Source organism: Stigmatopora argus, chromosome 20 (assembly GCF_051989625.1).
Source record: "Stigmatopora argus isolate UIUO_Sarg chromosome 20, RoL_Sarg_1.0, whole genome shotgun sequence".
NCBI classification, from domain to species: Eukaryota; Metazoa; Chordata; class Actinopteri; order Syngnathiformes; family Syngnathidae; genus Stigmatopora; species Stigmatopora argus.
The window spans coordinates 10,492,350-10,505,436 of record NC_135406.1 but is presented as its reverse complement, the minus strand read 5'-3'; the positions used below and the strand labels follow the sequence as shown (position 1 = coordinate 10,505,436).

General features: G+C 39.8%; 1 protein-coding gene across 3 annotated transcripts; it reads right to left on the bottom strand.

The window, feature by feature from the left end:
• LOC144065515 (uncharacterized) lies at positions 1 to 9,966 on the bottom strand. 3 transcript variants are annotated; one of them, XM_077588434.1, is made up of 3 exons: positions 8,168 to 8,204; positions 7,960 to 8,077; positions 1 to 3,071 (listed from the first exon to the last, which is right to left on the bottom strand). In XM_077588434.1, the coding sequence occupies exon 3, from the start codon at positions 2,962 to 2,964 to the stop codon at positions 838 to 840; it is 2,127 nt and encodes a 708-aa protein (XP_077444560.1). In that variant the 5' UTR covers positions 2,965 to 3,071; positions 7,960 to 8,077; positions 8,168 to 8,204; the 3' UTR covers positions 1 to 837. The 3 variants fall into 3 exon arrangements, with proteins under 3 accessions (XP_077444560.1, XP_077444559.1, XP_077444562.1); XM_077588433.1 differs by lacking the exons at positions 7,960 to 8,077; positions 8,168 to 8,204 and adding an exon at positions 9,313 to 9,966; XM_077588436.1 differs by lacking the exons at positions 7,960 to 8,077; positions 8,168 to 8,204 and adding an exon at positions 8,914 to 8,965.
• Positions 9,967 to 13,087: the final 3,121 nt, after the last annotated feature.

Below are 13,087 nucleotides of genomic sequence, written 5' to 3'. Positions count from 1 at the left end.
TTACGGTATACATAAAGAGTTTTAATTTAAAACACAAAAAGCAAACTGAAAACATGAGCCCAAAATAAAAAATTACACACCATAAAATTAAAATGAACGAAAAGCCGCAAGACGCAGTAAGGCATGGGATAACGAGACATGGAAAACAGGTGGGTGACACACGGGAGGCGACCACAGGTGAAAGCAATGGACAATCACAACGATAAGTTTCAAGCCATCAATATTTTTTTCATACTAATGATTATACATAAGAATATTGAGTATTATCTGTTTGTTCAACATTAAAATAAAATAAAAAAAACAATTCACATTTGACTTCATATACCGACTGCCAGGTCTACTTACATACAAATCAAATCAGTTTGGACAAATATAAAAAGCGAAAAGAACTACTCCAAAATGTACCCCAGTCAGTTCTTATAGTTAAAAAAAGGAAAATAGTGTAGTTTACAAAGCTAATAGAAAATTCTGAAGATTAAATGAAATAAAACAACATTTGACTTGTTTTTCTCTTTTTCAAACTGAGACAAATTCACAGCAGACTAATTTTATCAACATTAATCAAAAATGACACGAGGGATTCTCGTCATTTTTGCCAATTAATAGATAATACACACACACACATTTGTGTCTTTTAAGTCCTATGAATAAATCCTTGGCAACAAACTTAGCACCATGTATTATTAAGTATTTTTAACCAATGTGTTGAACCACAAATTGAGCAAAGAAAGGGCTTTTCGCCACTGGGGGTTGTTAAGTCTTCTTTTCAGGTTCCCGTCTGTGAAAATGTTGGAACATTAACTGCACCTGGAAAAGGTTTTTGAATTGTGTAGCTTTTTAATTGGGCTGTTGTATCGAATCTTTGGCCACAGAATGAGCAGGAAAACATTGTTCTCCAGTGTGGGTTCTTGTGTGTCTTTTTAAATGTTCCTTTTTTGTCAATGTTTTACCACAAACTGAGCACGAAAATGGTTTTTCACCTGTGTGGATTCTTGTGTGTTTTCTTAAATCTTGCTTTTGAGAAAAGGCTTTACCACAAACTGAACACGAGAATGGCTTTTCACCTGTGTGTGTTCTTGCATGACTAATTAAGTGTCCCTTCCGTGTAAATGTCTGACCACAAACTGAACACGAAAACGGTTTTTCACCAGTGTGGGTTCTTGTGTGTTTTTGTAAATCTTGCTTTTGAGAAAAGGCTTTACCGCAAACTGAACACGAAAATGGTTTTTCACCAGTGTGTGTTCTTGCATGACTAATTAAGTGTCCCTTCCGTGTAAATGTCTGACCACAAACTGAACACGAAAACGGTTTTTCACCAGTGTGGGTTCTTGTGTGTTTTTGTAAATCTTGCTTTTGAGAAAAGGCTTTACCGCAAACTGAACACGAAAATGGTTTTTCACCAGTGTGGGTTCTTGTGTGTATTTGTAAATCTTGCTTTTGAGAAAAAGCTTTACCGCAAACTGAACACGAAAATGGTTTTTCACCAGTGTGGGTTCTTGTGTGTCTTTTTAAGTGATGCTTTTGAGAAAAGGCTTTACCGCAAACTGAACACGAAAATGGCTTTTCACCTGTGTGTGTTCTTGCATGACTAATTAAGTTTCCCTTCCCTGTGAATGCTTGACCACAAACTGAACACGAAAATGGTTTTACACCTGTGTGGATTCTTTCGTGCATAATTAAGCTTCCCTTGTGTGTGAATGCTTGACCACAAACTGAGCATGACAATGGTTTTTCACCAGTGTGGGTTCTTGTGTGTCTTTTTAAGTGATGCTTTTGAGAAAAGGCTTTACCGCAAACTGAACACGAAAATGGCTTTTCACCTGTGTGTGTTCTTGCATGACTAATTAAGTTTCCCTTCCCTGTGAATGCTTGACCACAAACTGAACACGAAAATGGTTTTACACCTGTGTGGATTCTTTCGTGCATAATTAAGCTTCCCTTGTGTGTGAATGCTTGACCACAAACTGAGCATGACAATGGTTTTTCACCAATGTGGGTTCTTATGTGGGTTTTTAAGTATTCACTTATAGAAAAGGCTTTACTACAAACTGAGCACGAAAATGGTTTTTCACCAGTGTGGGTTCTTGTGTGAAGATTTAAGTGTCCCTTCTGTGTAAATGTCTGACCACATACTGAACACGAAAATGGTTTTTCACCAGTGTGGGTTCTTGCATGATTAATTAAGCTTCCCTTCTGTGTGAATCTCCGACCACAAACTGAGCATGAAAATGGTTTTTCACCTGTGTGGATTCTTTCGTGCCTATTTAAGTGTCCCTTCTGTGTAAATGTCTGACCACAAACTGAACACGAAAATGGTTTTTCACCAGTGTGGGTTCTTGTGTGAAGATTTAACTGTCCCTTCCGTGTAAATGTCTGACCACAAACTGAACACGAAAAAAGTTTTTCACCAGTGTGGATTCTTATGTGCGTTTTTAATGTTCCCCTTTCTGTAAATTTTTTACCACAAACTGAGCACGAAAATGGTTTCCCACAAGTGTGGCTCCTCATGTGTGTTTTCAAAGACGACTTTTTCCCAAAAGTTTTCCCACACTGAGAGCATTTGCAGCCACTGTGATTTTTCTTAAGACCTTCATCGTCATGAAGCAGGTTGTCGCCATCTGGTGGAGGAGCCATAACATTGTCTGCTTGCATTTCTTCTGCTGAACTGCAGTTCACAGTCTGTGCCTCTCTGTTGGCCCCGCCCATATTATCTTCCCTCCTGAAAGGCTCACCAGTTGACCCGGTGACATTTTGCTCCTCATTTTTGATTCGAGTTTGCTCTTCTCTCTTGTGCTGTTGTTGCGGGTACTCTGGCTCCTCCTCTTTAATTTGGGGCCATCCTGAGGCATTTGCAGACTCCGCCCGTTCGCTGGCCACGCCCAGATCATCCCTTTTCACGGACTGACCTGGTGACCAGGTGAAATGATCTTCCTCCCTTTTGATTGGATGTTCCTTGTCTCCCATTTGTTGTTGAGGGAACTCTAGCTCCTCCTCTTTGATTTGGGGGAGCTCAACTTCCCCTTCAAGGTCAACAGACTCCTGCCCATCAGCACCAAGATCATTTCTGAAACCTGCAAAGACACAAAGATAAATGATTACCGTATTTTCACGACTATAAGGCACACATAAAAGTCTGAAATTTTCTCCAAAATAGACAGGGCGCCTTATAATCCAGTGCGCTTTATAGATGGACCAATACTAAAATTGTAATCACGATAAAATAAAATAAATCTGTCGATAGGACAACTATGACAAGCAGCCCCCGACTCTACTATTTTCCCGTAGATAAAGTACTGCGCAGTGACTGCTGGGATATGTAGTTTTTTTGTCAATACACCCAATGGATTGTGGGTGCCGATCGGCATCAACACTAGCTAGCTACTATTTGCGAATGGACTGGCCTGGCGATCGGCATCAACACAGTTGCGAACCATGGAAGACAGCCTTGGAATAGTTACGCTAGCTACTAGCTAGCTACCATTTGGGAATGAATTGTGGCCGCCTGGACAAACATATTAAACTCAGCGTTTTCAATGGACAAATGTTCAATTCGGACACAGATAATGAGGACTTTGATGGTTTTGTGGGTGATGATGACGTGAGTACATTGTAAAATGGCTAAATCAGGGGTAGGGAACCTATGGCTCGGGAGCCATATGTGGCTCTTTCCATGGGTACATATCGCTCTCCACTAACCTGTGAGGTAAAATATGGAAATCATTGAGAGAGCCGAGTCCCGAATGCACTAACAAGAGCGTCACTGCGGCGTCGACACTACCTGTACCCCTATTTTAATCATTTTGTTTTGTATTACTCTTCTGCATGCATGATATTGTTGATACTGATTTTGTAAGCCACCACATAACAATGTTGTCAAAAGAAATCACTTTTTGTACGTTAAAAGTGATGAAGTGACAAAAAAATAAAAATTACACTTTCATACATTTTTACTTTTCAGTTCCGAGAATGGCTCTCAATAAATAACATTAGAAAATATTAATTGTTTATGGCTCTCTCTGTCAAAAAGTTTCCCGACCCCTGGGCTAAATAAAGTACAACCGAACTCAGTCTTGCTTCCGTTGCCTTTTTAAAAACGTGTTTTTAGCGTGCGGGTGTAGCGTGCATTTGGTACATGTGGGAACCAAATTAGTGTGTTCGCCGCTGTAGTATATTGATATTATTAGTGCAAAGTTATCACAGCTGTCAACCTGGGTGTATTGACAAAAGGACTATTTATCCCAGCAGTCACTGCGCACCGGAAATAGCGTCTGTGGCTGCTTTCGTAGACAGCGCTATTACGGTTCGATAATCATCCATTAATAATATATATTTGCCATGCCTGGCTTCACGAAAAGTGGCAGGCAGCGCCGGGCTTCTTACGCTACGATTTGTGAATGGATTGATGGAAATGACGGTGACTCTGAGAACGAAGAGAGGGGATCCGGCTTTTTGGAAGGCTTGTTTGGGCAATTGTTTAATTCGGACACAGAAAATGAAGGCTTTGAGGGATTTGTGGGTGATGATGACGTGAGTGAGTTGTAAAATGTCTAAATAAAGTACTACCGAACTCAGTTTTGCTTCCGTTGCCTTTTTAAAACATGTTTTTAGCGTGTGGGTGTAGCGTGCAAGAACTATATTTCCCTGCAGTCACTGCGCACCGGAACCCGGAAATAAGCTGCTTCCGGTAGCCAGCGCTATTGCGTTTCGATGTTCATCCATTTATAATATATAATATATGCGTGTAATGAAACAGTGCGTGCTTTGTGTGTCTAAAATACAGAAATAGCACTCGTTACTGACACTGCGGCTTAAAATACAAGGCGACGAATAGTCGTGAAAATACGGTAACCATTTTCCAATTATAAAATTACCGTATTTTCACGACTATAAGGCGCACATAAAAGTCTTAAATTTTCTCCAAAATAGACAGGGCGCCTAATAATCCAGTGCGCTTTATATATGGACCAATACTAAAATTGTTATCACGATAAAATAAAATGAATCAGTTGATTTTTCCCATAGACAAAGTATTGCGCAGTGACTGCTGGGATATGTAGTAGTTTATTTGTCAATACACCCAATGGATTGTGGCCTGTATACATCGACATCAATACAGCTTGACAAAGCATGGAAAGCACTGTTGGAAAAGTTACGCTAGTTACCAGCTAGCTACTATTTACAAATGGATTGTGGCCTGTATACATCAACATCAATACAGCTTGACAAAGCATGGAAAGCTCCGTTGGAAAAGTTACGCTAGCTACCAGCTAGCTACTATTTACGAATGGATTGTGGCCTGTATACATCGACATCAATACAGCTTGACAAAGCATGGAAAGCTCTGTTGTAAAAGTTACGCTAGCTACTATTTACGAATGGATTGTGGCCTGTATACATCGACATCAATACAGCTTGACAAAGCATGGAAAGCTCCGTTGGAAAAGTTACGCTAGCTACTATTTACGAATGGATTGTGGCCTGTATATATCAACATCAATACAGCTTGACAAAGCATGGAAAGCTCTGTTGGAAAAGTTACGCTAGCTACCAGCTAGCTACTATTTACGAAGGGATTGTGGCCTGTATACATCGACATCAATACAGCTTGACAAAGCATGGAAAGCTCCGTTGGAAAAGTTACGCTAGCTACCAGCTAGCTACTATTGGCGAATGGATTGTGGCCGCCTGGACGAACGTATAAAACTCAGCGTTTTCGATGACTCGTTTGGACAATTGTTCAATTCGGACACAGAAAATGAGGACTTTGATGGATTTGTGTGTGATGATGACGTGAGTAAGTTGTAAAATGGCTAAATAAAGTACAACCGAACTCAGTTTTCCTTCCGTTGCCTTTTTAAAAACATGTTTTTAGCGTGTGGGTGTAGCGTGCAAGGACTATATATCCCAGCAGTCACTGCGCACCGGAAACCGGAAAAAGAGTCTGGGGCTGCTTCCGGTAGCCAGCGCTATTGCGGTTAGATATTCATATATAATATATAACATATATGCGTCTAAAAAAACGGTGCGTCCTTTGTGTTTTTAAAATATAGAAATAGCACTCGTTACTGACACTGCAGCTAAAAATACGATGCGCCATATAGTCGTGAAAATACGGTACTGAATTTCTTGTTCACAGAAATGAAACCAAACGGAAGAGGGCGCCATACATTCATTTTGTCGCAATGCAGTACAGACGCTCCTCTACTTACGAACATTCGAGTTACGAACAACGGTACATACGAACATGTCTGCAAATTGCGTTTATGTCAAAAAATGTTCGTAAGTTGGATTTTGTATAGCGCGCCTTTTTCCGAGTAGTACTTCTTTCCGCCGCTAATACCGACGCCTGGCGCTGTGAGCGCTCAGCTCACCCAGCATCCACCTTCTTCTGTCCACTTCGTTGCAGTGCGGAAGTGCGTGAACGTATCTCCAGTGCGCAAAGAACCTTTTTCATTTGTATCATTAAATATCTCTTGCATCCATTATTGAATATGGTTGGTGAAAAGCTAAAGGCTTTTAGTAAGAGTGGTAGTGCAAGGAAGAGGCAAGCCATTTCATTTGAAACCAAAGTGGCAATAATAACGAAGCTTGATGCGCGTTGCACGGGAATACAACTTGAATCGTTCAACCGTCAGTACCATTTATAAACAGAAAAATCGAGCAGCAGGACCCAAATATTGAACCTTGCACAGGGATTGTGTGTCGTGGTACCGCAAGTTCAGAGTCCTGATGGCTGTCGGAAAAAAATGTCCTTAAGCCTATTTGTCCGTACAGACGCTCCCCTACTTACGAACATTCAACTTACGAACAACGGTACATACGAACATGTCTGCAAATTGCGTTTAAGTCCAAAAATGTTCGCAAGTCCAATTTTGTATTTCACGCCTTTTTCGGAGTAGTACTTCTTTCCGCCGCTAATACCGACGCCTGGCGCTGTGAAAGCTCAGCTCACCCAGCATCTACCTTCTTCTTCGTTGCAATGCGGAAGTGCGTGAATGTATCTCCAGTGTGCAAAGAACCTTTTTCATTTGTATCATTAAATATCTCTTGCATCCAATATTGAATATGGTTGGTAAAAAGCTAAAGGCTTCTATTGAGGGAGTTGCAAGGAAGAGGTAAGCCATTTCTTCTGAAACGAGTGGCAATAATAACGAAGCTTGATGCGCGTGAGATTGGTAAGCGTTTCACGGGCATTGAATCGTTCGACCGTCAGTACCATTTATAAACAGAAAGATCGAGCAGCAGGACCCAAATATTGAACGTTGCACATAGTTTGCAAATCAATTGAATGATGCCATACAGTGCTACCGCATCATTTATAATGAAAAAAAGAAAAGTGCAATCGTCATTAGATAGCTTCTTTCGGCCAGTTTCTAGTAAATCTCTCTCTCTAATGTATGTATACAGTACCCTATGTATTCTCCATTTTATTAAATGTTTTTTTTCAGTACAAACCAATGTGTGTTACTTATACAAGCCTTAAACATACACATGCACTCATAAACTTTCAATATACTTATATAGGCCTTAAACATAAATTATAATACAAAATATAGCACTGATCAACTTCCGAACAAATTCAACTTATGAACAATCGCTCGGAACCTAACTCGTTCGTAAGTAGGGGAGCGTCTGTACTTACTACTGTAGTATTCTCGTCAACAGCAACATGAGTTGAAAACTGTTTATGGGTGCATTTTTCAAAGTATGGCACTATTGGTCAGAAAAGTTTCTTCACTGGTGATGTAGCTCCTTAAAATTAGTCAAATCTCTTTTGGAGCCTTTTCATAAACATTCTCTTTTATGTTTTAGATTTTAATTTAGTTAAAATGCTTTCTCCAAAGGGGATGCATTAAAAAAGCATTATCTTTTATTCAGTAGCAGGTCTATTTTTATTTGGGGGCTTAATGAGATTGAAATAGAGGTATAGTCTGAGTGGACACTCTAAACTGCCCCTACGTATGAGTTTGAGCGTGAATGGTTGTTTTTCTCCTCGTGCTCTGCAATTGGCTGGTCACCGATTCAGGGTGTTCCACGCCTCTGGCCCAAAGGCAGCTGGGATAGGCTCCAGCACCCCCTATACAAGATTTAGCATATCAGAAAATGAATGAATGAATGTTGGTATTAAAATCAGTGGGAGAAGCCCAACGTAGCCTCGGCAGCAAACCTTGAATGGGTCGATGGTGCATTTCCAGACAATTTTCTGGCACTCGGCTACCAGATTCAAGTATTCGGCCTTCTTGCGCTCGAAGGTGGTCTCGATCCCCTCCTCTGATGGTACTGGTAGTTTTATGAGGTGAAGCGCTCTTGCCTTGGAGGACCATAACTCAATGTCTGTGCGGAGTGATGTGGTGATGATCTCTGATGATAGTTAATAATCTATTTATTTATAAGCTACATTTGAACCACAGCGTGGCAGTGGGCCAGATTTGGCCCTTGGGCCGCAACTTTGACACCGTTGTTTGAACGCCGCTCTCGTTGTTGTTAGTGCATCTACATCTCTATTTTTTGAATTTTCAATTTACAGCATGCAAATAAGTGTTATGTCACTCAAGCATGTAGCCGAAGGGTGTCAAACTTGGCTTTGTTCGCGGGCCGCAATAACATCAACTCGATTTCATGTGGGCTGGACCATTTTAGATATAATATTTAGATTTTTTTAATTGGATTATAAGAACTGGATCAAAAGCCCTAAATATTCAGTTTTTATAGATATAAAACTGTTTATTTGAACTTTTTTTCTTAGTAAGGGAAAACATCTAATAATCATTTGTTTTTCATTTAAAATCATAAAAATAAAAAAAATTCTGATGATGATTTAAAAAGGGGAAAATCAGGAAATATAATATACATCTATAATCTTCATTTGAATTTGATCCTAAAACAGAAAGTTGGCACTCATGATTTACTTACTCGGGCCACACAAAATGATGTGGTGGGCCAGATTTGGCCCCCGGGCCGCCACTTTGACACTGGTGATGTAGACAAAAATGGAGGGCGAGTAGCAGGAATGACTCTTGAACGCCTCTGGGGGGCGCTCGCGCTATGCGTCATCAAGAAAAATACATTGTTTGTTTGTGATAAGGATACAATAAAAGGAAAGCTACTGTTTAATGCCGTTGTTAAGTATTAACACGCGTTGAGACTCATCATTTCCCTCCTAGAGTAGTTACATTTAAATAGAAATAGAATTTATCACGTATTTCTTCGAATGGTGCTAGTGCGAATTCATGAAAATGTACGTACGCTACCATAGTTTCATGTCAATAGAATACCTTTAAGGGAATATATGGAAATAAAAAGTGTACCCACCTTCTAGTCTATGAAGAACAACTTTCTCGTGCGTTATGTTGCAAACTGTCGATTGCTCGTGAGTTGAATGCTCCTGTTTGACCTCAAAAAGTTCCTCCTGGAGCTTTGGCCGTTGTGTTCTGGCCGACATTTCCACACGTGAATTCTGATGATGGCGGCGGCTTTGTTAGCTGCTAGCTATGCTGAGCTAAAATAGCCAGGAAACCTACAACGAGTTATTCGTCGACTTGTTCCTTTGATAGCTGCTAGCTAAGCTAAAGCATAAACAGGCACTTCGACGACTTGTTTATTTGATAGCTGCTAGCAATGCTGAGCTAAAATAGCCAAGAAACCTACAAGTTCTTCGTCGACCCTTTCCTTTGATAGCTGCTAGCTAAGCTAAAGCATAAACAAGCTATTCGACGACTTGTTCCTTTGATAGCTGCTAGCTAAGCTAAAGCATAAACAAGCTATTCGACGACTTGTTCCTTTGATAGCTGCTAGCTAAATTAAGCTAAAGTATAAACAAGCTATTCGACGACTTGTTTCTTTGATAGCTGCTAGCTGGGCTAAGCTAAAGCAGGTTTTGCTGATAAATAGTGATGGAACGAGCGACGCTAGTGCGTCAGCACTGTGCCGATAGCTCAAGAGAGAAAGCCCGTATTGTTGTGTGTATTGCTTTGAGAAAGAACCATGTGACTGATACAGAAAATGTATCGTTTGGCCAAAGTGTTTAGTATAAGGAAATAAACTTCATCAAAGTGTCGTGGGTCTGTTGGATGGACTTTTACGTAATTATTGATAATTCTAAAGAGTTCCCCCCCCCAGTGTGGAATTATTTTGATCGTATCATGAACGATTTGTTCTGCGCATGCGCTTTATGCGTCGCCTCCTTTTTTAGCCGCAAGTGATCTATGCTCAATTAAATTTAGTTTTCAATTTAATTCAAACCTGCCCAATAATTTTTGCTAAAACCATGTCAGACCATTTGATGAATATCTATTTCCTATGTCCCACTCTCTTGCATTTATTAAGCGAATGCCATCGAAAGAAGTGACGCTTGATTCGCGCATACGCAATTTCGTCACTCAACTCAACCTATGCTTCGATGGCGTGTCTAACATTATCTACTTTACGGCCTTAAATATCCGTCAAAATCATTTAAAGTCATCTAAGAGCACATTGAAGCTTTAAAAATCGTTAAAAATCACTGCAGGAAACTTAAAAGGCCCAAGGGTGCATTAACGTCAACTCGATTTCATGTGGGCCGGACGATTTTAGATATCATATTTATTTATTTATAATATAAATTGAATTTATCTTCTTCTCTGCTGGCCTAAGAAATATCTGAATCATATATTATATTTTGTCCATCAATACTTATTATTCCAAATGGTCTGTTAGCTTCCTTTCATTGCTTTTCCCCCTGGTTGCACTGCTTCCAGATGTGTGTTTTCATATTGAAGCATTTAACCAATAACATTTCAGCCATTATTTGTTGCCAGGGTCAGAAATCTTCCTCAAGGCCTTCACAATCAGTTCTGCGGGCTCTGCTGCATTAAACAAGCGCCGATAAGACTGTTGCTTTAACCAATCAGAATTCGATTTGGTGACACCAAGGCCATTTCGCAGGCGTAGGGATACGTCATCACTTTCACCAACTATGATTGGCTAGTAGGCGGACCAAAGCCAAAGTGAGCCAGCCAGAGATCGCAAACTCAACCCACAATGGCCAACGGAGGAAAACAAATGGATTTGGTTGCAAATTTGCTCACAAAGCTATTTTGCAGACAGACTTTTCCAGAGAAAAATGGACATCATAAGAAAAGGCGGTCAACACCAAAGCTAGCAAGCCTGTTACAGGCGGGAAAAGGGTGTGTCCGCCACTTTCAGTGCGCTAACTACAAGAGAGCTACCAAACTGTATTTGGAGCGAGCTGCAGAAGTAAATATATTGTTGTGTTGATTTAAAGCCATTTTCAATATGGACTATGCCAGAAATACGACAGGACAGGCTCGACTTTCAACATTAGCTTTGATGGCGATAGAAAAGAAGGAAGAAAGAAAGGAGGATGGATATTGAGTACAGTTAAGAAGGATTTTTGGTGAGTAAATATGGCTATATTCCTAAATAATATTTCAATTGTGGGCCCGGTTCCGATATCTGAAAAGCTCCAGTGTTTGTATTTAATCACTAAATGCTGCTAGGAAGTGGATTTTACCCCATTTAGTGCAATTTTGTCCATTTCGGCATTGACGTCCATCGCTGTCTTTTCCTGGGGAAATCACCCCCTGGCCTGGTTGTAATGTTTCAAAAGCTCCAGTATTTGTATTCAATCAATAAATGCTGCTAGGAAGTGGATTTTACCCAATTTTAGTGCATTTTTTTGCCGATTCGCGTATGGACGTATCGACGTTCATCGCTGTCTTTTTCCCGGGGAAATGATACTCCGGGCCCGGTTCTGATGTCTTAAAAGCTCCAGTATTTGTATTTAATCAATAAATGCTGTTTTCGGCTGGATTTTACCCCATTTTCAGGCAATGTTTGCCCGTACGCCATTGACATTCATCGCTGTCTTTTCCCAGGAAAATCACCCCCCTGGCCCGGTTGTAATGTCTGAAAAGCTCCAGTATTTGTATTTAATCATTAAATGCTGCTAGGAAGTGGATTTTACCCAATTTTTGTGCATTGATTTTTTTTTTTTATGTGTCGCAGGTGTAGCTGCAGTAGAGGTTTTATAGCCATAAAATAGTTTTTGAGTGTTGGATTGATTTGTTGAAGGCGCTACGAGAAAATGCACGGATCACCACTGGGATTTAATGACTATTATTTAACATTGAGTGAATAGGGGATTTTCTAAACCATTGAACCAATCTTATTGAAATTTGATGTGTTATTGCCAATTGATAGATTTTAACATTAGCTGAATAGGGATTTAATGACTATTATTTAGGCAGTGGCTCTGTAGCCGTAGTTTCTTACTATTTATCCCATACAGAATTCTTACCGGCTAAATTGCCATATGGGGCCATATAGGCTGTTTGACCGGTTACCGGCTAAATAGCCCCTGGGACTATTTGACCGGTTACCGGCTAAGGGGCCACTGCCGTTGTGCTAAACGCACAGCCGTTAACTGCACAAATTCCAATTGTTGAACTTAAACAGTGAATGCATCCAGCTCAATATTAAATTCATCATCGTGTACGGGTAAATTGCTCATGCAGGGAGGCTATTTATCGTGCTTTTTTTTTTTTTTGGTTTAGTATTTTGCGTCTGCAATTATTTTTTGAACATGTACAATGATTAAAAATGAATTCAGGAGTTGAATAAGAAAAGCGTGTTTCGGGGTACAAGACCCCCACCTCCCCTGTTATGTTATGCTGGTGGTACGTTCCAGGAGTCAGACTCAAATGCGAACGAGACCAACTGATCTTTTTTAGTCATTTCGTTTTAAAAACTCATACAATCAATACAACCAAGATAATAACGAAATCATTTAATTTATAAATGCCATTCGGGTATAAACTCTCTTAAAATAATAGAGACACAAGTCAAAGTTTTTGCCAGGTTTAACAGTATTAAAATTTAAATATACAAATGATACGAGTATCGGATCAATGAATATGCCACTTAGTTATACGTATTATCCTATTAATATTAAAGCTTTTTTCATACTTATAAGAAAAATACGTGAAGCCAAACAATATATATTAACAGGGGTTTGATACTCATGGACTGCAACATACATCATAGATCAATTAACAAATAGAAAGTTTGAATAAACCTTATGAATGAT

Coding starts and splice junctions, on each gene's coding strand:
- LOC144065515 (XM_077588433.1), bottom strand. CDS start 9,442: ATGTCGGCCAGAACACAACGGCCAAAGCTCCAGGAGGAACTTTTTGAG. Junction 3,072..9,312: donor TGTTCTTCATAGACTAGAAG/GTGGGTACACTT, acceptor GTGTCTTTGCAG/GTTTCAGAAATGATCTTGGT.